At 38.0% G+C, this 24,039-nt stretch overlaps 1 protein-coding gene across 3 annotated transcripts in view; it reads left to right on the top strand.

Annotated features, from left to right (window-relative positions):
* Positions 1 to 24,039, top strand: part of DACH2 (dachshund family transcription factor 2) — a 308,940-nt gene that overhangs the window by 150,523 nt on the left and 134,378 nt on the right. For all 3 annotated transcript variants that reach the window (XM_074834791.1, XM_074834790.1, XM_074834789.1), the window contains exon 2: positions 6,597 to 6,712. In XM_074834791.1, the coding sequence (XP_074690892.1) occupies positions 6,597 to 6,712 (116 nt within the window). The remainder of the gene's footprint in view (positions 1 to 6,596; positions 6,713 to 24,039) is intronic.

Below are 24,039 nucleotides of genomic sequence, written 5' to 3'. Positions count from 1 at the left end.
TTCCCTTCTGTCCACTGGAGTGAGAAGGGAGCGCGCTGAGCCCGGGGAAGATGAGCTGTGGCTCTCCTCGTGCCGGTGTGGGCACTGTGTTATAACAGGAGAGTTGCCATAGGGACCAGGTTCTAGTTATCGGCTCAAACAGCTTCATGTATGATTAATGTTAATTGCCCATTTTGCATGGATGACTTTTTTCCTCCTGCTGAATGGGCTCTTGTTGCCTTTGATGTGGCTGGTGATCCAGTGTCCTGCAATGGTTAGACAAGTGATCAGTTTGCCAGCGCTGAGAGGAGACAGAATCAGGTTGCAGCGAGGTCAGAGTTTGCTTCTCTTCTTAAACACTGAAAGGTCAAGTAGAGTTTAACTACCATTGGCTTCTTTGAAATGTTGTAATAAATGCCAAAACAAGGAGATTATTTTAAATCCATGCTACAACTAAAAATCTTAAGATAATAGGAAATAATTTTAAATCAAATTATCAAGATGTTACATTTATTGGTAAAGGCTTCAAAAAGTACCTTTCACAATCACTAGGAGGTATTTCATGGTCCTTGAGAAGAGCAAAATTTTAATTTGTGGATCCTGTTCCAGTTTCAGGAAAGCAACTAAGATTGTGGGGTTTTGTGGTTGGTTTGGGTTTTTCTGGTTTTTGTTTTTGTGTGTGTTTGTTTGTTTGTTTGGGTTTTTTTACTTCTGAGTACTTGCACCAGTTACTGCTGCTATTATCAGACTGATTTATGCAGCATGTCATATGGTACTTCTGTATTTCTCCTTTAAGCCTAATAAAATATTTTGTTATTGAAGAAATCTGTGATACATATGAGAGCTTCCTAAATCACAAGTCTACATATTTTTATACCAAATAGCTCAAGCCTCATGGAATCAATAATTAATTTATTAACTGGATATCTTTTGAAAAAACAAAATCAGCAGTCCTTGCTAGACTGCCTACTGCCAATTCATAAATAGTTGATGACAAAAATGAAAAGTGTAGAAGTAAAATTCAAATCTTAACGATCAAAGTATCGGGTACCTCATCTATCACAACTTGGAATAAATATATCACAGAATGTGTCATATCTCATTGACACTGCAAGACATAATGCTTTCCCTTGTTATCTAGCTAACTGCCAAGTCTACAAAGTTTATAGGCTGCTAAGATAATGTGCTGGTGGTAATCCACTTCAGTTGCAGAAATATGAAGTACTGTTGAAATATATTTCTACTTGGTTTATTCTTTGCTCTCAAGAGGATAGGATACTATTTCAGTTCCTCTAAAGAAGCCCAGAGAATGAAAAGCAAAACATCAGGATAAATTATGCTAAATGGTGGACTAGACCCCAGAGGAAATCATGCTTCTGTGGTACAGTATTCCTCCATTTATCTTACAAATGTTACATCTAATGTTAATTTTGTAAAGGGAAAGCATTCAAAGATTCATGTGATCCTTTTAATAATAGCTTTAGTGTTATAGTGTTATTTGTCAAACTCATACCATCATAACTTACTTTTCTAGTTTTGACAGACCATTCATACTGAAAATATTTTGGGCTACTAATACATAACATTTTATTTCACAAAACACAAATAAGCTAGTAATTAAACTCCAAAACTTAACAAATAATTGCCAGCAAGCAATTACCATTCAATTAAAGAGTAATTACATGGTTATTTGTGCCCTGTAAAATAAAGCATTACTGAAATCAGTAACGCAATCAATATTTTAGCAGAAACAGGATGCTGCAGTGATGGACCTTTCAACCTGTGCTGATTAAATTGTCATCCAAATAACAGTTTCCTAGTTAAATCACCACATGTTTATTTGTCTTGATTAATATGCAAATTCACTTCTGATTCTAGTAAATCTCCTATATTTAAAAGCACAAAAGTAGAGCACTATCATACATCAACAGTGATGTGCTGTATGTTTCCACTGATTAATTACATTTCATGAAGTGTTGATAAATTTGTGGATTTTATGAAATATAGTTGTCTGTAATGAGTGTAAAATAGAGCTATAAATGATGGAGCTGATCAGTAATTTTAACAAAATCACAAAAATAGCCTTATTCTATGTTTTGATTCAAATTAAAAATCCTTGGGATGTCTAGGGAATATATAAAACTTTGAGAGGAAAATAATAAAATTAGCTCTCAACAGGAGCGGAAAATAAAGGAAAAACAGACATTAATGATTTCTAAAGATTTCACTATATAAATTTGAACTGTCAAATATACTGCTTAAAATTTAATTTAATCTCTGACAAATTTAATTCCAAACAAAATACAAAAATGAACAAAATTCAGATTAGTTCATTTTTCTCTTCCAGAGTTAGTGATTTTGCGGGGGTGGGGTGGAGAGGATCACAAGAATGACTGTATAACCATAGTGTTAAACATGGGTAAAACACTAAAACCTCCAATCATCTTCTCTTTCAAGTAATTGATGACCCAAGGGCTTTTTGGGTTTGTTTCTGGTTTTGAGAGATGCTAATAGAATTTTAATCAGCTTAGACTTTGAGCTGGCCAATTTATTTGCATATATTTAGTAAAAAAGAGTAAGATTACTAAGTTTATTAATGAGAAACGGTATCGTACTTCTGTTTTAGTCTCCATGGTCTTCACTTGTGACCATAACTCTTGTACTTTAAAATGTTTTTAAGAGATAATCTGTAAACTAGCAGTTTCTAACTGAAGTAACATCTAATTTAGAATTGAGTCATTTTCTTTTCACAAAGACCTATTGATGGCGAATATAAAATTTATGTAGAGATTTTAGAATCTCAAATATATTTAAAATTCTTTGAAGCTAATTGTTCCTGTTTATGCTTCCTTTGTTATCAATTAGGAAAAGATTTTTCTACACTTCTTGAATATATAACTTTCTTGAATGAGATAAATGAAAAGGTGAAGAAGAAAATGCAGTAAAAGAGCAGGGTGACAAAAGATTAGGAGAAATAATATTAAATAAAGTTAATATTTATATGCTAACGCTATTAGCATTTATATACTAATATATAACCACAAATGATGTCTTACTCTCCCCAGATGATAATTCTGCTTGCCTTACGATCTCTGTTCAAGGCATGTATTAGCAATTGTCTCCGAATTGTGAGAGTTAGATATGTTTTAAATAGTAAATGTGTAATTTGTCAAAATTCTAGACTTCGTAAGACGATAGGAAGCAAAGTAGGTACTGGGAGTGTTAAGACAGACCAGTGAGATTCCAGTGCTTGGTAATGCCAGCCCTAGCCCTGACAACAGCATATTCACAACATAACGTAAATCCCATAAAAATGTTGAATCTGCTAATGTTTTTGTTTCCTTTCTGTATATCTTATAAAAAAATAATATTTAGAGCAAACATTTGTGTCCTGTCTCTATGAAATTTCTGGTTTCATGTTTAAGTAAAAATGCCAGAAAAATTTATTTCCGGCCAAAATGGAACTGGAAATGTTTGGATTCAGCTATGTTACCACGGTACTTTGTGAGTGCTGGTGTCCTCCCAGGCAGAAGATCTTGCCTCATGATAGGTGACATGGTCTCTGGTCATCTCCGGGCAACCTAGGTGGAAGTGTGAGGTACCTGCTGCAGGCTCGGCAGCTGCGTATCAGAGTGCCAGGTGGCTCCACACTCTGTTCCCATGGTTCAGAACCAGGCACAGAGCATGAAAGGTCCTCACGTGTCGACTGCAGAACACAACGTACAAGACCCAAATAGTTCTTTCGCAGGTTGTGTATGAGTGACAGTCAGCTCTAAGTAGCTTCCAGCTTTGAGTTTTTCATTTAAAACCTAACATTAAATTAGAGACAAAAGACTTTGATTTTATTTGAACAGGTTCAGCTGGGAACAATTCCATTCAAATTATTATGGCTGCAACTGTAGAAGTAAAACCAGAATCTGGTCCCTAGTAGTTACTGCTTTATAGTAATATTCACTAAAAGGGTGTGAGTAGGTTAGAAGTGTGCTGCTTTTTTTTTATCTTCAGAGTCTATCAAACCCTCTCCCCAAAATTACCACAATCCCAAAGACACCAAAAGCCAGGGAAGACAGTGCTGTGTTTTCCCAGTGCTGCTTGCCATACTTGTGTAAGCAGGCAGGATGTAAATGCAGTCTGTGGGACTCTGAGAGGGACCTGAGTAAGTTTTGGTGTGAACTTCTCTTTTGTCATCTCCTAAAACTTTCTAAACTCTGGGCATCTATATGGGTCAGTGCACAACCACAGGTTGGAGAGTTTCACTTCTGCTTGTAGTATATGCTGGGAAACACCTACAGATCTGATCTGCTAAACCTGTGGGCTGTGTGTTGTCTGCTCAGAGTCAACAGTCATTGACATAAACTGTTGTCTGTGCAAAAGCTGCGTAACCAGGAGTGAAACTCCACGGTCTCCCCTCCTCTTCCTCTGAAAATCCAAATCATAAATAAAATGTCTCTTCATAAAAATAATTGAAAACTTTTAAAAATGTTTTCTTAGATTGATATCAACATACAGAGTTTTATGCAAAAGATTTGTTAGTATTTGAGCTTGAGAAGAGTCAGTTTTGTAGTTTTGTTGATTGAGCTCTTCTGCTGGAGAAAGCTGCTAATTTTAGCTGTTTTGTAATTTTTTTTCAGAGACAGTAAGTGCCAAATTAGCACTTACACATTCGGGTGTATAAGCACAGACTTCTGTAAATCAAAAGAGCAATGATTCTTTTTTGTTTAAAACCCCCACATACCGGCCTTATACTGTCTGTTAGACAATATTCTTGTGCAGTGGATGATTTCAGCAGGTCATTTTAGTAGAGAATGCATGTGTGCCTCTGACTTCCTGTGAAACTCAAATACTCTTATTTTAGCTTTACTTTATTACAGCCTAGTGGATCTGGGCTCTTGTAGTAGGCTTTACTACATAGCCATCATAGTATGATGAACAACTTAAAGCATAAAAAAGAAAAATGGAAAAAGTACTGAATAAAATGAAATACAAAATGGACAAACTCAAAGCTAAAAAGAGGGGGGAATAGTTTTATAGAGATAAAATAATAAACCAAAAAAATGATTTTGTGCTACTTTGATGTACAGTAAAACAAAATAACACTAGCACACTGTGAAAAATGAACAGGTTAATGGTACCTCTGTGTAGTGTTGCTGGAAGTTGTCTTCATTTAAACGCAGAGTTTGTCTTACATTGATGGAGGGCTTTGCCACTGTAAGCTGATAGAGTGAGGTTTAACTTAAATTTCTTTGTGAACTAGAAGTCATTTTGGAAATGCTTTCTATTCAAACCTCATTCATTGTTGCAGCTTAGTTATTTTATACAATGTTTCACTATATTTTGTCAAAAGCTCTATTATTCAACAGAGGAAAATTTGTTTTGACCAAAGTGAAGCAGCAATACTTTTCCAAACATGAGGAGTTGCATTTTTATTAGCTGGCTTGGGGAAGAATTGATTCAAATGGTTTTTTGGTCTGTAAATCTCTGTATTATGATGGCAGCTGGGTAGGATGATTACATGTATGCACGCTGATGTAAAGGATAAATGTGGTAGTTGAAAACAGTAGTTAAATGTAACAGGTCCATAAACAGATGTTTAACATTTTGTATTAAAAACTGCAATCATAATTTGTAAACTGGTCAAGGGACAGGGAGATTTTTGACAGGAGTAACATTCTTGTAACCTATCTGTAATAATTAAAACCACCAGTCAATCAGTAAAGCTAAATAATCAGTTTTGGAAAAGCTCAGTGTTAAATTATTGCTGCATCATCAGAAGTAGACAGTTACCTGCCCTGGTTCAGAAGGCAAGGTTTAAGATTATGTCGCATTCAGGGTTTCAACTTCTCATCTTTAGGCAGCACAACTTTCAGTTTTCTGTGGTGCAGGCATGTAGCACAGACTTTGGAGCAATTACTGCTGAGACCCCTCTCCACTAGCCACCTGTAAGGTCATGGAAGCCCTGGATATTGGAGGAGCTTGACTAGTGTATGGATAGTAGAGGTAGATATAGATGTGCCTTCTGCGAAGCAGCCCGATCAGCCCTGAGCTGGTCCATAGTGGCAGCTGGAAGCAGTGTGGCTCTAGTCGTCCTGCACAGGGTCTCAGCTCATAAATTCTGGTGCACCCAACCTGAATAGCTCTGGCATCCCTGTAGTCATTGCATCATTAATCCACAACCTCTGTAAACCGTGGCTTGGGAGCTGAGTAATGCATCTAGTTGCATTTTCAGGACTTGGCACGTGAATTACACATGCATATGAATTTCTTGAGCTCCATTTTACAGACAGTAATACTAAGAAAAAGATTAATTAATGCAGTAGTGGTGCAATAGGGCTAGAAATATGGATTGTTTTCTTTATGTTTCTGTGGTGCAGAATAAAAAAAAAATCTTACTGGTCATTTATGTGACTTTGAGCTCATGATTGTGTTAACTGTAGGTGCTGTTTGGCAGTTCTTGTATGTTTAATCAATGTATTTTTCTTTTTTTCCTGAGCAAGAATTTGTAATATATTTTTGTGTATCACTGATAGTTCATATATTTTATACAAATCAATACCATATATAGTAAGCAAATATTTCAAAAAGAAAATAAGTTTTCATTTATCCTCTTATTTCATCAGCTCACGACCAGGAAGACCCCCCAAGCGTTCACTAGGAGTTGCGATACAAGAAAATGCACGTCTTCTGCCCCATGGAGTTCCAGGCCTCTTATCACCAGGACTTATCTCTCCGACAGGTAATAAAATCCATCAGATGATCAGCCTCATCTCTTCATACTGCACAGCAGTTAAAATAAACTAATATTGATCTAACTGCCTTGTCCTTCAGGGCTTTTTCAAGCTTTACCAGAGGTTACATTATTGGATTTTTTGAGTGTTCATGAAAACTCTGTTTTGTTGCTGCAGTGACTGAAATCTAATGGATTTGTAATTTAGTTCTTTATTAATTGTAATTTCCTTACAGAAAATTCCATTAAATGCGTTATTTTAGTAAAAGAAAAAAAACTGAGAAAATGAACTGTTGTCTCAGAGAACCTGTAGCATGCATTTCTTCCTTTCAGATGCATGTGTATTTTTGTTCTCATGGGATATGAACAGCATGGCTAATGTGTATTGTATTGTAACGTTAATGTATGCTGGGAAGATAGAGAAATGCTTGTACGAATTATAGAAGAAACACTTGAAAAGCAGATAAGTCCACATTGCCACAGTGGATTGTGCTTTAATAATCTGTATCCAATATCATAATATGGAAAAACTAGCATGAAAATATGTGAAATTATAAACAAGCCCTAAACATAATTTAATGCATAGTATTTTATTTCACTTCATTAATTTATTAATAGTGTTTCAATTAAATCCTGTGCTATCCTGATGAGTGTTTTAATTTTTTATTAATTGATGTGTGCTAAAGGTAAGTTTAGTTTGGTTATAAAGCTATATTAACATACTATATTCATAGAAGTAATTGTTTAAATGTTCAGCAAGTTTAGCAGTTGTAGGATTACTGTCAAAGTCCAGTCTAAATATATTGTACCTCCATAATAACCAAATGTAGTGAAGTGCTTAGCAGAATATATAGTCATAGAACATCTTACAGGAAAACAAGAATTAAAAAAAATGATAGGGGTTTAGTGACTTCTGTCTTGATCTTGCAGATTACTCTGCTTGCAGAACCTATTGCACTGCAACTGCGTGCCTCAGTGGGTCTCAACGTTCAGGGGAGTAACAAAGCTGAGATCTTTAATTTCTCCTACAACTCCAGGTGTCACGAGGGCTTCACAGTGAACCAATAACCTTTGTCACTGTGGAAGTGGGAATGAACATGCTTAAGCAACAGTCACAGTAACCTTAACTGATGTAGTTAATCAAGTACGAAAGCATTTTGCTAGACCAGGCGCCACAGTTGAACTAGTGCAACTTCATGTACTGTTCATATATGTGTCAGGGATCAAGAACTTTGTTTTCACTCTTATGATGACCAGCTTATAGACGAGGGGCTTTTTTAGTAGCTCTGTCATGTTCTTAGCTCAAGAATTTCATGGATTTTGTGTTGTTTATGTTATTACCAATAGACAGGAAAGCACGAGAGCCACCTTTCATTAATAATTTCTTGTCAGAAATCCAGAATATTCCCTATTACTTTTCCACCCTGTGTGTGTTCAAATAGGACATGAAATTATGCAGGCTACCATACTGCTTTAAATTATGAAATATTTTAGGATGCAGTGTGCTGAGTATGCACAGTAAAATAGTATCAGACACATTCCGTGTCTCACAGATATTTTAAGTATCACGGAGTTTGAGTAAAAATTCTTTAAGTTGGATTTCTAGACTGTTGTAAGTTGTTTGGAGTCTGAAGTGATGACTGGGATACATCCCACTTTATTTAACACATGAAGGTTGCATGAGAAGACTGGCCCCGGGGGGCTGTCTTTCAGCTGAGGCCCAGTGTGGTCACCTCCGTGACCCTGGGAGCTGCCTGTGAAAACCTCTGCATGACCAAGTGCCAGAAGTCACAGACAATGTGCCTCGAGTAGCTGAAAGGGAATTTTGGGAGCAGCTTGTAGGTGGGAGAAAATGCACATTTCCAGAGCACTGCAGTCATTGAGGAGCCTGGACAAGAGAGGTCCCGCAGATGAAGCAGCTCTGCCGCGAGCCCGCAGCAGGCAGCTCCACACTCATGGCCTCTGTAGTCTTGTCACTCAGGAATCAGAGCTCTTAAACTTTTTGAGTTGCTTTATCTTGTTCATAAAGAACAGTGTAAAAGTTGGGGGAATGGCCGAGTAAGGAAAGGTGCCAAAAGAGCCACTTGTAAACTAGATGGGGATTTGAGCTGTTGTAAACTTCAGGAAGCACCTGGGATATGAAGCCTCCATTAGCTTTATTTATACCAATTTACAGTTAATTACTCACTGCTTTGCTCTGGTTGCCTTCAACACTTTTGCAATTGGATTCTTTCCTTTTGGCTGAACTAAGAACAAAATGTGTTTTAACACTTCTCACAGAATAGCGTTTTTCTTCCAGACTTCTGAGTGGTGGATAATAGACTAGAGTAAAAGTTGTAAGGATATTAACCTGTTGTCTACGTGCTAAGTTTTAATTTGGTTATTTATGATCTCACTTGCATATAGTTTGCTCTGGTTCTGACAGTTTTGGCCCACACAATTTGTATGTAAAACTGAATCCATTTCTGCCCCTGGCTGCCCCCTGCTCAGTGACATGGTGGCTTGGTGGAGGCTTTCTGCTTGGGGTACTCTCTGCTCCCACGCGGGAGTTTTGGACGGTTGTGGGAGGGGAATAGGACCAGGCCTGGGGCAGAGACTGAGGAAGGTTTGCAACATGGTAGGACTGGATCCATCCCTTCCAGTAGAGCAGGTGCTTATATGGAGGCAAGAATGACTCTTTACATCTTGTGGCTTCTTTAGTTACCTGCTTCCTCTAACTGCAGTGTAATCGCCCAAAGCATTTCTTTTGGATGTCTCCTTGTCCACTCCTTGATAATCCATGTCTGATCTTGCCCATTCTCCCTACAGCACAGATAGGCAGATGGTTATGTTAATCTGCCTGTGTTGTTAAGAAAAAAATAAAACCACACACACTCTTCTTATGTGGCTACTTCATTTTCTAATGTGTCTAATTTAGCACCTGAGTGGTTTTCTTCTTCATATAAGCTCATTTTAGTAACAGACTCCACATCAGCAAATGCAGCATTCATTCATTGCAGTTTTTCATTTTTACCTCCTCTTTAGTTTTCTGTCAAGTTAAACTGAAGGAGTGTGCGTCCAGGCTTGCTGTTGGTTAGATGGATAGGTCTCAAGAAGTTGCTGTTTTGGCTGCAGAGCTCACAGATCTGTCTGTAGAGGGTATTACAGAGTGATGATTAGTAACTTCCTGCAGACTTGAGAGAGCCATCTGTGTTTCCACTCCTTTAAATGTGCTGTTATTTTCATCACCCATTTGGTTTGTGTCAGCTCAGTTTACATGGTAATTTTCACATAATAAACAGGTAGTTAAATTAGGCACACCGAATTTCCCAGTGTAGAGTGTAATTTTTTTTACCTCTTGGCGAAGTGGTCTACAACTACTCTTATACATAAGTAATTTGTGAAGGAGGTATAAGTGAGGCCTTGACCTTTTTAAATATTTGTAGGTACCTTCCACCTTTTGAGAATGGGAACATTTGAGTTACGATGAGACTCAAGCAGCAGGGTGGTTAGAGCTGCTGTGACTGAGAAAGGTGAGGTGGTGTGTCTGGGATGCATGTCACCAGGAAGCGCTTGTGTAAACAGCACAATAACTGTGCCCAAACTGCATCCTTCCAGAGCTGATGTTTAAGTACTGTCCATTTCATGTTAACTTAGGAGAAAGTGGTTTTCTTCTTGTATTCATGTAGGAAATGTGGAAATCAGCATGGTGCCCTTGCCTGCTGTGAGGGCAAAGGAAAAATCCTGTATGTCACAGAGGGATGGTCATCAAAGGCTCAGTTCTTCAAACAATGCAGTGTGATGAAGTGACATTAACAAAAAAAGGCTTTATCTCCTATTAATGTACAAGTCTTTGTCATCAGTGTATCTTAACAAGACAGTTGGGATTTATTTATGGAATAGGTTCTCAAGGAGGTTTTAGGATCTGAAGCAGTAGTTTGCTGTGGGGAGAGAAGCTGAAATCCCTTATCTGATTTAAGCCAGTAGTTCAGAAAACTGGTGATATGGAATGAAGCTGAAAGAATAGTTGGATCTTTTGATAGCTATCCGTGCCAACTTCAGTTCTCCTACACTTCGTTTAGGTTGTCCCCAAAAAAAGGTTAGAAAACCACTGTATGAAGTCTTCATTGCAGTTTTTCTCTATTCAATTTGAATTTCTCTTTTCAATTAGAATGGCTACTATTATTTCAATAAAAACAATTTGGGGGCTGCTCCATTTTGTTTTCAAGATATTGGAGCGGGTGGCTCATGAAGAAAATCATCCTGCCACTAGAACTTTGTTAGATTGTGCTACAGGGCACAAACCTGCTTTCTGGGGCAGTTGTTTTTTTTTTCAGGGGGTAGGATGGGCATCTGACTGCACAGGGGCTGGGAATCCCGCAGCTGAAGTTGATGGGGAGCTGGAAGGTCTGGTGAGGCTGGGTGCAAGGAAGATGGATGCAAGCCTGTTTGAAACATTTCTGTTGCCCTTTTATGTTTCTGAGATTTGCTGTCCAGAGGTGCGAGCAGCCTGGTGGGGCCAGTACAGTGTACACTGGCAGGGTAAGTGCAGTATAGGCCAGTGGAGAGATTGCGGTGAGGATTTAGGGCTGAGGGCTGCTGAATGCTCAGCACAGGAGATGGGAGGAAGCCTGGCTGATGGGGAATCCTGTGTTAGAAAAGGAAAGCAAGGCATTTTCAAATGGGTACTCAACTTCGGTGGCCTTTGCTGGATGCGAGGTGAGAGAATTCAGAATTTCAGAGGTTAGACAGAGATTCACCCACAGTTGATGGTGGTTTGGTAGTGAAAACTTGTTGGAATGTGCTGTGTGCAGAGGCCGGTGGTGCTGCCAGGAGCGGGCAGGGTGTCCGAACCCCTTCCTGGTGTTAATACCTCCTGATTAAACCCACTGCCAGCACCTATCATCAGGTCCCTGCTATTTTCTTACTTTGGTCTGCCCAGGTGACAGAAGCAAACGACCTGCATCTCCAAATGTGTAAGATAAACTGCTATTTCCGTTATCAGCTACATTAGTTTCACCTCCCTTGAAGTGATCCTTTTTTATTTCATGGACAGTTAAAATAGACAGTCTCATTTGCTGTTTGTCTAGAGTTTTTGAGAATGTAATAATTCGACCTGTTTGTACAGATACAAATACTTTTTCAGTATAGTTTTGTCTTATTAATAGTTAAAAGAAGCTGTTGTGAACTGAATAGTTCCATGTAATTAATATTTTAGTGAAATTAATATTTTAATAGATATACTAAGTCACATCATTGCAGGACTCAAATAGAGTAGCTCACAGGAGTATGATAACTTCATGTGTTACTTCAATTCACAGTGATAGCAGCAGCCAATTAGTCTTTCTACAGGGAAGAGAGGATAAAACAGTATTTGCTGCAGTCTTTAGGCACTTCAATTTGGTGTATCCTTGTTAGAGGAATGAATGAGACTAGAGGCTTTCAAGGTCTTTGGTATCCAGTTGCTGTTTATCAAGGGGCACACAGTCAGCCAGCACAGCCCCGCTGATGCGCAGAACTGCTTGTGGGAACTCTCTGCTGCTGTCGACCCCACGGATTGTATCCTTCTTTCCATGTGGGACTGGTGCTGCTCCAGTGCCCACCAGTCTCTCCTGGCAGAGGACCTGTAAGATGCACTCAGGGTCAGAAGAGCCGCAGGGGCAGCAAGGACGGTCTCTTCTGGAGGGACGCAGTGGAGCTGGAGGCGGCGAATCTGTTCCACGTGTAGCATTGGCTCAGAGACTGGCATTGCCAAAACCAGGCTCTGAAGGTTTGCCTCTCTGTATCGTAAAACCTGCTTCCAAGAAAGAGCTGTTATTTGAAGCAGCAGCATTCACTCGGGGTCGCTTTACAGAGCGTCTATTGACCGATTTCACCTCTTGGGGTGTTGGATGTAGGGCTGCTGGGACTGGCAGCTGCTGGCAGGAGTCCTGGAGCCTCCAAGAGAGGGGAGCGGAGGATTGTAGCATTAAGGGAACCCTTTCCTTTCCTTTCTGAGCACACTTAACTGAACATTTTGTATGTTTACATCCTATTTCCGTGGCTCATTTCACTGTTTACGATTATCCTTTTTTTTTCCAGTTGTCATAGATGTCATCTTAAAGTTCCATTTATAATGAGAAACATATGCATGACACTTTCATTGTTGGCATTACCTGGCTTGGTAGAAATTATTATTTTTAATCAAAGGCAAACATACTGATTAAGGATGCCACAACACTCCTCTGCCTATGGGGAACGTTAACAGTTTATAAATTGTTCTTGGTGACAATTCAGTAGTGAATTACTTTGATATATATGGCTAATAAATTAATATGATTAAGTTAATGAGTGGTACAAGTGTTGGCAAACTCCACTTGTCGGGCTTTTAATGCTGCTCCACATTTGCAGCTCTAGCTTCCCCCTGTGGTGAGAGGATCAGTGCTACCTACGCACTGTCATTGTGATAAATGGCATATCCCACAGTGCCCTGCACTCCATCTGGTGTGTCCCCAAAATGAGAAATATTTTATACAAATCACACACTCAGAAGCTCAAAGGACTGTAAAAAGATCTATTTTTTCAAACAATAATAAAAATGCATACATCTCTTTAGCAACTCTTCATTTTTACTGTCAGAATGAATGCATATAGCTTTGGGAAATGAAAGCTTGTGTGAGTAACATAGGAAAGTTATCCACTACACAGTAAAGCTGACAAATAAGTTACATGCTCACTCTTTTATTTTATCATGAAATGTTCTTAGATAAAAAATGATGTTAGAACATCTATTTAACTGGATTTTAAAATTAAAGACCATGTATGCCGCATGATTGAGTACCACCCCATCTCATGCCAGCAAATTTCTATGCTGAAGGGAGCATGAATTTGAGTGAATGAGGAATGCAAGATCATATCATTACTCTTTAAAATGTAGCCATTCAGTAGAGTTCTGATAATCTAAAAACTATACTTGGTGACTGTGAGTCACTCGGTTCCTCTCTTTCCTTTTCTCTTTTATTATTATCTTTCTTTAGGGATTAATTTTTAGTGTCTGCTTTATCTGGGTGGGACATCACATTTTTGACAAATGAATAGTTAAAGCTGTTGAGAATTTACTGAATGGTTAACCTTGTTGTAGATTTAATTTACACATAGCCTCAGCTACTAATTATTGTCCGAGAAGTGTGAAACTCAGTAATATACTTTCATTTTTAAGCATTTGCACAGATTTTTTTTTTAAAATTTGATCGTACTGAGTTCCTACATCTTTTGTGATGACAAAGTTCAACCAAAGTGGTCACACTGAGAGAATGAAGACTATATTATCTTGACACGCGGGGCAGGTCTGTACTGAATTTATCTTGATTTGCAGATGGAAGGGAACCATTTGTAAAAGTTGGCTGAAATACCATAGAGTTAGCAAAATCAGTAAATTTTCATCTGTCTAGTTTTATAATTTGTAACATTCTTTACTACCAGCTTTTCTGTTAGCCTCATGCCTGATGGCATTGAGGTCTAAAATGATCACAATACCTGTCTGCTTCTCTCTGTTGCATCTTTAACTGACTTTGAAACGGCTTTAACTCTTTTAAGTCATCATTAAGAAATGTCTTAAAGTCAAAAATAGTATCAGGAGGTATGAAAGATTTATCTTCATTGCTGTTTTCTGGAGGACTGTTTCGGCAATAACAACACACTTTTAGTTGAATAGTTTTTGTAAGGTTTTATTTTCCTTTACAATAACACGATTAAGTTGAACAAATAGTTGCAGTCTGAAATGTTTTCCATTCGGTACCGTTAACCACTATCACAACAAGTGTATTTAAATGCCTTAAGAGTGTTTGTGTAAGAATCCCAGATTGCATATTGTGCGGTCTTGCATTTTAATATAGGAAGCTGGTTTTTGGATTCACTGAAGTTATATTGTCGTTGAAGAATTTTTACACTCATGCTAATGGAGAACATCAGATGTACTGTAGGGTGATAATCCTGTGGTAGGCAAATCAAGGATCTTCAGCTTCTGGGCTGTTACCTTGGGTGACATAAGACCTATTCATGATTCTCCATTTTAAAAGAAGGATATTTTATGCTAACAATAGAAATTGGAATATTGTGGTATACAACATCAGAGACAAGAAGCATAGATCGTCACTGATACCTCTACTCTGATTTAGATTTATCCAGCAGTATTTTAGAAGCTCAAGATACCAGTACACACTTAAATTTTTATTCCTATGACTTTGGAGAGGTAACTGTCTATAACTGTTTAAATAGATACAGTTGTAACTGGCTGGATAATACATCTCTGGTTGCAGAAAAATGTTGATCCATCATCTATTTGCAGTGCTAAAATCTACTATATTTACATAAATAATATTCTCTTAAAATGCAACATTCAGAGCTATATTAGATTTGAGTAGGGTGGTTTCCTAAAGGAAAGCTTCATAAGGCTGCATTTTGGCAAAATTCTTGGTATAATGACACTGTTGCAAATTTTTCAGAAAAAAATAGGGAACAAATCTCACTGGATTAAAAAGTAAACATGTACTATACTTAAATCCAAGTATTTCCGTAGTTACAATTCTGGTCAGGTATTAAGTACTTTTAATGTAATTTAACAGCTGGTGTTCTTTGGTCCTTGTCATATAGACCTCTGGAGACCTAAACAAGTGAAATAAGTATGTTTTTAAGATTTGCAAACAAATAATCCCATTGATCTGGATTGGATTACTTGTTTGCTTAAACATAAGTGTTTTGCTACTTACTATAGTGTTTTGGAGAACATTTGCTGTGAGGATTCTTTTGCAAAAGTGTGAATTCAGTTAAGTGCCTATGTCAAACCAATAGTCCCTTTTGATTGTCCTAGTGGTCTTCATTCTTCTACTGTCTTGTGTGGACTAGGGTCATATTTTTTGAAAAAAAGTTGGAAAAAATGTCGATGACATGGGTCCTGATTGGGAAGTCACCTGAAAGATGACTGTTACTTGTCCTTTTTTGGCCACATTGAGCAGCTCAAAGTGATGGGAGTGGCTTGCACTTGGATTCCAAGGTGATGGATGGAAAATCCTGCTTGTCTGAGGAGGATGATTTGCAAAGCACCGGTACTAGTTCTCCCTTCTCCTGGAAATATTTCTCCTGGAATTGAGACAGTGATTACAAATAGTAGAATTTTTTTCATTTGCTGCTGCTGATTTCTGGATTAGCCTTTGCATTGGTTTTGCAGAGGAGAGAGCTTGGTATGCTGAAAGCAAGAGGTAAGTATGTTCAAACTAGGCAAAGAATGCTGTGTGTGATCAGACAGGGACAATTTGGGCCTGTCTGTGTAAAGTAGTGAAAAGCTGCCCTGGTAATCTGGGAGAGAAGATTTTGGCATGTTTTTATGCATGTGCAGAAAATTGAGAGAAGCAAGTCTAGCAATGAAGGCTGCCTCAGTGTCCTTTCTGGAGAAGCTGCGTGTGTAGCTGATCTCCCAAGGAGCAGACCTTTGCTATATAGAAAGTACAGCGGCTGCAGTTGGTGTTTCCTCCTGCGCAAGAAGAATGTGCTCTTCTTTCAGCCCTTCCCAAGTAATAAAACATGATGCCAAGTGCTGGCAACAAATTAGGATTCATGATGAAAAGGAAACATCTCTTACTGAGCATTTTGAAGTGGTGCACGTTTTTATTTTGAAGCTAGCATAACTAAAATAGATGTCGTTGTCTGATTGTTCTTGTTAAGTGACTAGGACCATATTAAGATTTCACTGCAAATGTATTTTTATTGTATAAGCTATTTTATCACAGTCAACATTAATTGGTGTAAAAAACCCCAAGCTGACTTAATGAGTGCAGTATCATACACCATCCTTTTGCTGAAGAGAGACACCTCTTCAGTTTGCAGAGAGGCATGCTGATAGCAACTGGCGCTGCTGCTACCCTGTTGTACCTGTTTTAAAGATACATGTAGCACCAGAGTTCTGGAGGATTCAGTCTAGAAACTGAATTCATCCTGAAAACCCTTTGCCTAGAAAAATAATTCCTAGAGCTACCAACCTCCTGTGGCTTGAGTATGAGAAGCTTTACTTCAGAAAGAGAAGCATTTTATATAATACATGCCTGAATGTTAATGACAGACATTTTATTAGGAAAGGAAAGCCTTTATTAAAATATAATGATCTACATTGTTTTTATGTAATCTAATGAATTACAGTAAAAGCCTGAGAAATGAGCTGGAAAAGGTAGAGTACTCTCCCATGAAAGCGAGCTATGATAACCTTTTTGTAATTCTTTAACATGTTGAAAGAGTATTTCTACACAGAGTTATTAAATTAAGCAAGGTCACCTTTTCATTTTATTAACAGATTTAGTTTGCCAGATCATGGACTTTGATACTGAAAAATGTGGATGAATCATGCAGTAACATATGTCAAATAGAAAATTGGTTATAAAATGTTAAATCATTTTGATACACATTGTAACTTTGTTTTTACCATTGCACAACTGTAAAAATGAAAATGCTTAATTACTGTTTTTCACATTTGCATATTGATTGGATATGCTTTAATAATAATAATGATATTTCTAAGTGGATCATCTCTCCTGACCGAGACAGTCTCAATCTAATATTTGCATAAAGGGAAGAAAATATTCTTTCCAAAAGGAATATAAAATTCTGTTCTTTTGACATGCAGTATACAATCATTACTTTGAAAGGTTAGCTATAAATAATAACCAGTGAAACTGGTCATAGGCTTAAAGATGAGCACATATATTGCATTTATCAGTCTGACCCCAGTTCAGCAAAGCAGGAATAAAACTGGCATAGTGTCATGCAAGTTGTTCATGTGCAATCCTAAATCTCTGCATGTATATTATAGTCTTTTTATATAATACGTATATGAGGACGAAAATTGTATTTAACGGGTGTTACATAAATTTAACACACTATCTTGCTGTAAGAAGTTCTTTAAAAAGAACTTCATAGTCATTTCTGATTAAGACAGGAAATGTCATTTATATTTCCAGTCTCTTGGAATTACATTTTTCCCTGTATTTGCATCTGTCAGTTCTTTTGTCTAAGTGAAAATAATGGATAAGCCCTTTCCTGGTATGTGTAACAGAACTGAGAGGACATCCCATCAGTAGCATCAAACTTTATGTAAATAAAGGAGTTAATGGAATAAATTATTTTCGTATTGCATATCTGGTTTCAAATGAAAATACAGTAATGTACAGATGTAGCTAAATCTCACTATCGTTAACAGCTCAGTAGTTCTGCACACATATGCAGAAAACACGTTCTTGCTACTCAGGGCACGCAGGCGGGGTGCAGCAGAGTGCAGTTGACTTGGCCCTGGCAATCGCAGAGCAGGTGACTTGATTACACTGAAATCAGGCAGAAAATGTCCTCTTCTGGCCACTCGAGTGAATCAGTCAAATTATCGAGTGGCAAAACTAATTCTATGCCTTGGGCCATCAGAGCTGCCACTTCCTATAAGTCAAGCCTTCACTTAGTGTGAAATTGTTTTTTATTTTATTCTCTTTCATTTATTATGCTTATTTCAGCTAATCCACTTAGTGAATGTGAATTATCCAGTATACTAAAGCGATTTCAGATGTGCAGCCTTCTCATGCTTTACTGGTGAAATATGAGGGCTGCTCTCCTTTTAAGGCACTCCTGACTCTGTTATGACCTATACAGTTAAAGTAATATTTCAATTTTTCAGATGAGAACTCGAATGAGGAGAAGAGGTTGAATATGATTTAGAATTAACTAAAAGTGCATATGGTTGAGCTTTCTTTTAAAAGCAGATATAATTCAGATGGGTCACATTTTTAAGAACTAGAAACATATCTGCAGTGAGTTGTAGGCCATTAACTACCAATTCATTTGAAAGAGTTTGACGGAACAAATATTCCCTCGGAAAGCATTGAATATTGTTTTCAACTTTAAAATATTGCCTTAAATTCTGGCAGAAAGAAAGCTGAGATCTGCTTAAAGCGCTCCTACAGGTGATATACCCTAGGCAATCCTTGGGTATATAATTCTGTCCAAATGGCAATCCCTCATTTGACTGTGCCCTCTGGTACACTGCATTAACATTTTCCAATAAAAGAAGAGCAAAACATACAGAGTCTTTTATTTCAAGCAAAGAAAAATCAAAAAGAATAATGAGAATAAAAAGTGGAATGCCTGTGGCGATGGGCAGGGGAGGTTACAGGGGAGTTGCTACAGCAGAGTGCATCGGGATAGCAAAACAAAAGTAGCCAGAAGGCACCTCCCATAGACATCTAAATATAGGTTTCCTATACGTATAAGTACAAAAATACCTAGATGTGTGTGTGTCATGTGCTAAAACAAAGAGGCATGATTCAGGAGAAACCAGATACATTGTTTTAACTCATATTCACACAGTGCTTTGAGCTGACCTATGTCTTGGGCAGATGAGGGGACTTAAGTGTGAAAGGAAGTAAGCAGAGCCTGCAAAAGAAAAGTTGAAAGGATCATATTGAGATTAAGATGGATGCATTGCTGACAGTGTCAGAGCAACCGCTGCTAAATCTAGGAGGCACTTGAAAGAGTCTCTCTGTTTTGTTATATATGGAAGTCAATAGGTTATTTGGGCTAAGAACACCCTATTATTCAAATTCAGCTGACCCAGAAAGCCTTGCCATCTTTCAGTGGCAATTTGGAGGGCTTTGCCATTTAGGTGGTGGGGTTGGTATTTCCCAGTACAAAACTGTTCTGTTTAGTCTTGTATGACATATGGATATATTGATCTAATTTTTTTTTTTCCTGAAATGTGTTAGATTAGTCTGTATAAGGCTTCAGAAGGCTATTTTGTGTTTGCAGCTGGATTACATTGCTGAAAACTTCTCACCAGAATCTCTTTTAAACCTATTGAACATCAAGGAAATGTACCATAAATGTTTTGTCCTTCCTGTTTTGGAACTCCTTCATTAAAATTTTTAATTATAGATAATATTTCTTCATAGTAGCTTATCAGTCCTATGTATTAGCTAAGTGTGAGTCCTAATCCTGTTGAGAATTTATGTTCATTGATGGAAAGTTTTCACTGTAGATTGTGCATAGGAAAATATCGTGAGAATAGTTTTTTTGCCCATTGATATGGACATGTCCTTCCCTTTCTGATGTGTCTCTCTTGATCTCCATTTTTCATTGCATCATATTACTCTGCCTTTCCCCTTTATTTTTTTGCCCTTGACTTTTATGTCTACACTACAATTTGTGTTGACCTTGAGGTTGCCCTCAATTAGCTGAGCCATTTCAGTATCATGGCCCACACCAAAATCCTCTGCAGCGTGCTTCTGATTTGAAAAGCAGAGCCATCCTAGAAACTGGTATGCGACCGTTTTTCTCTTCCTTTCAAGTTAGTGTTTATTTCCAGGCAATAAAGAGAAGGAGTGATACAAAAGAGATAGAAATCAGAAGCAATAAATCATAGGTTTGCTTCTGGTAGGTTTCCTGTGCTCAAGCCTGCAGTGTCTGCGCCACCTGCAAACGGAGGGGGATTAGGAAAGGTTTGGATGGGAGAGATAAATCTTATCCCTGAAGGTTCAGCAAACCTCTCAGGATCCAGAGGGTGCCTGCCAGGGATCAAGATTGGGAATTTGATGAGTAACGGTCAGACAGCAGGTTAGGCTGGCCTCACGTTTGACCCTAAATAGGAGGATGGTGTTGGAGTGGCTGGATCACAGTATGGTCAGGTTCTTTGCTCTGCCATTGATGACAGAAACCCCAAGACCCTGCTTTGTACGTCTCCTCCTATGGCCATGCTTGGTTGCGTGCCATGCCCTGTGTATGGAAAGCCAGTGTTGGCCAGTCTTCTTTGGCTGTCCCCATTCAGTATTGGAATTTGTTCTCTGGACAAAGTTCTGTACTGAGAGCAGCAAACCTTGCTATCTCCTGGCTAGGTGGGGAGTGGGTTTGGCTTGTGAGTAGACAGAGATGAGGGTAGTTTGTATTGTTACCGTAAAAGATGTGGTACCATCAAAGGATGGCCTTTGATCTCCTTGGCTACTTCCTGTTCTTTTTTACCTCTTTCTCTTATCATTCATCAGGTATTTTTCTGTTTTTCAGATTCTGATCTATGGAGCAGCAATGGTCCCAATGTGTATTTGTGTAACATCTCTCTAGAACTTCTCTGCTGATACAGTAAAATTAACAATGAGATCCAAGTAGTTTACTAGATAGTAAAATATTGCTTAGTTTTATGATTCACTACCTGCATATTTTTAAAGGCTAAGATGATTAGCCACTATGTTAATTGAGGAACTGGTTGGTCTTGGTAGTGAGCTGATTTTCCCTTGTTTTCCTGTTTTTCAGCTCAAGATGATCATATTGGTCTTTAAAAGAATGGGTGAACTGTGACATCTAATGTTATCACTCACATGTCACACATGTATTTTTGCTAGATGACAGTCAGTAATATAACTCCAATACTTCTATCTTCTGCATCATCAATTTCTGTTTTTATACATCTTCTGTGAAGTAACAAATGGAAATTTTGCAATGGATTTTGTGTGATGACATTCAATTGCAATTGGAAGGACAGTTAAATATAGTGGTGAAATGATTTCTCACAAATATCAGTTAAGGGGCTATAATCATCTCTTTTAAAATGTGCTCAAAAAACTTTAAATTTTTTCAGCCACATCTTTTTTTTTTTTTTTTCCCCCCCAACTTTAGGTATTTTATTTTAGCTTAAAAAATAAAAGAAGTTGCATTTGTGTGCCTGAAATCAGTTATCAAGATTAGAGTCATTTGAATGTTAGGTTTTGACCTGTGCTTTTGTAGTGAGATTCCTTCATCAAGAAGTTGAAATAAAATATCAATAACTTCCTCTTAGTTTTTACGTTAAATCCCAGATTAAAAATTAAACTTTTTCTGAAGTGAAAGGTCTATGCAGTGTTGGTGAATCTTGGTTTACCTGTGACTCTGAAGATTCATGAGTTAAATTAATAAGATAGAGGGGGTAGATAGTGATATTGTCAGTCCAGACTTCTAAGTATGTTAGTATTTACTATTGATAAAGTAGTCCTTGTTTGCCTGGTTCTACACATTTACAAGAAATGGCACGACATCTGTGCTAGTCCTAGATAATTGTTTCTCCAGCACCTAGATCACATTCCCCTGCATAAATTTAAGCCTTAGTGAAACTGGATTTTTAATGTAAATATTTGTGACTATGGTTTTACTTTCTTGCTTGGAAAAAAAATTAAAATTCTGGTTACCTTTGCAGTTAAATAGACCAGCTGAGAAGAGTTCATAAAGACATAACATTTTGCAGCTTTGTTTGTATTAAGGGGAATTCAGGCACTCATGGCAACTTTGGCAGGAAAAGTACTTAGGATGGCTGTTGTACTAAGGTTAGTATGGAGGTGGCCACATCTTGATTTTAGAAGGCTTTCAGTAAAAGCTGTCCTGCCTCAGACACAGGTTGGTATTTTGCTGGTGGTTAGACATGGACAGAGCATGGAGGTGGGCTGTGGTGGTTGGAGCAGGGGCTCAATGCATGGGCTGTGGTGTCTCCTCTTCTGTATGACATTCTGTGAGAAGGGGGCAACTTGGCTGTAGTAACAGTTTTAATCTAGATCTTTCATAGCTGCTGACGATTATCTGAAAGAGGGTTCTGCTAGTTAGGTAGTTTTTCTGGTAGAGGGTGTGGAAATGACTGCATGCCTAAGAAAATGAGAACTTGTGGTATGGCTAAATGTTCCCTTGTGCATCTCTTACATTCACGCCATAATACACTGGAGTGTCTTATTTTCTATACTTCTTTTTTGTTCTTTGCAGACAATTTTATTGGAGACAATTAGCTATGTAATGTATATATTAATCAGATGAACTTCTGATTTTTCCTTTTGGTAGGAATGCCTTGTTTTCTCAATTTGAGACATTCCTTCAAATCTATGGTGAACAATATCTATAAGCAAAAGGGAATTGAAGTATCTTCCCCAGGTTAGTTTTAATTTTGCTCCATGGATGAAGGAAGATGAAAGGCAACCTCTTCCCAGGGTTATTTAACATTAGACCTTGAACCTAATTAAGGGATTTGAGATTTTTTTTTTTTTATATCGTTTCAAAAACTGAGAATTATTTAAAGCACCTCCTAATGGGAGGTGCATGGCTTCTGGCATGAGAATGGTCTGGGAACTCATGCGGGATCTTCTGGCATCCAGTCCCCATTGTGCCATTTTGCTGTGTGTTTGGGTTCTGAATAGCAGATGTCCATCTTCTTGCATCCCCTCCTCTGAAATGATGCCAACAGTTGGATTATACCATGTAGGGAGTGAGGAGGTTGATTAGTCAATAGATGCAAAATACTTAGTTGGTTGAAAATGTGTATAGTACAGTGAGGCCATGAGTATTAGTCATGTCTTAAAAAAAATCTTGCACTCAATTTCAGGGCATTCTGCCTGCGTAAGAATAGTGAGAGCAGACTTTCATGGTGAAATTGTAGAGAACTGTCATAGATTAATTAAAGTTATAGGCCCTCCACATTTGTACTCTATTTGGGACGTCACTTCCAGTAAGCTTTTTAAAAGTGTAGTGGTGCAAATGGAAAAGTTTCAGCAAATATGAAATGTAACAATAAAGACTTTTGTTCCTCATTAAACCGTTTCTTGATGTTTCCTGATAGATTTTTGTCTAAACACTTGCTAATCCCAGAGCTCTGACAGGCAAGGCCTGCTGAATTAGGCCAACCACTGCTACAAATAGCTACTGCACATGAAACAGTAATCATTGCTTTCCAGTCTATTATTAGATTAACTTCATAGGGATTGCTTTTTTCTCCTGTGAGTTGATGCATAAATGACATGCTTTACCCTCCAATAAATCTAACAGCAGAGTGGCTATGACATGATGTTCATACCCCTTAGTCCCATGACAGATTATTTTTGATGGCTGCAGAAGTTTACAGCAGCTTGAAACCATTAGAATTTAAAGGCATCATTGAAATTTTACAGCGTACCTGACTCAGACACAACAGGGCTAGTACCAAGCTAAGTTTGTGGTGTATTGACTCCACGTCGTGATTACCTGTCACAGGGAGTCTGTCTTAGTTACACCGATCCCCAGCTGTCGTTTGGTCTCACGGCACTGCACCTTTGCAGTCTCTCCTTGGAGAACATACCCTTCTGTGCATAATGTTCCTGTGCTTGAAACTCACCTGGAGACAGTCGGAACAGCTGAATGCGTGTGGAGACAGTGTTGTGCACACACAGGACTTCATATACTTGCATGGGTGAACATACTGAAAAGCATTTGAACCTTTGTTGCTTGTTAACCTTTTTTAAGATTGTTATATTGCTGATGGTCACTTTTCCCCCACTTAGCAATAAATAGAAGTTTGTATTGTTAAAGGATGAAAT

This window comes from Strix aluco, chromosome 10 (genome assembly GCF_031877795.1).
Source record: "Strix aluco isolate bStrAlu1 chromosome 10, bStrAlu1.hap1, whole genome shotgun sequence".
Lineage (NCBI taxonomy): Eukaryota > Metazoa > Chordata > Aves > Strigiformes > Strigidae > Strix > Strix aluco.
Note: the sequence above shows the minus strand (reverse complement) of the source record. Positions and strands in the feature narration are given on the sequence as shown.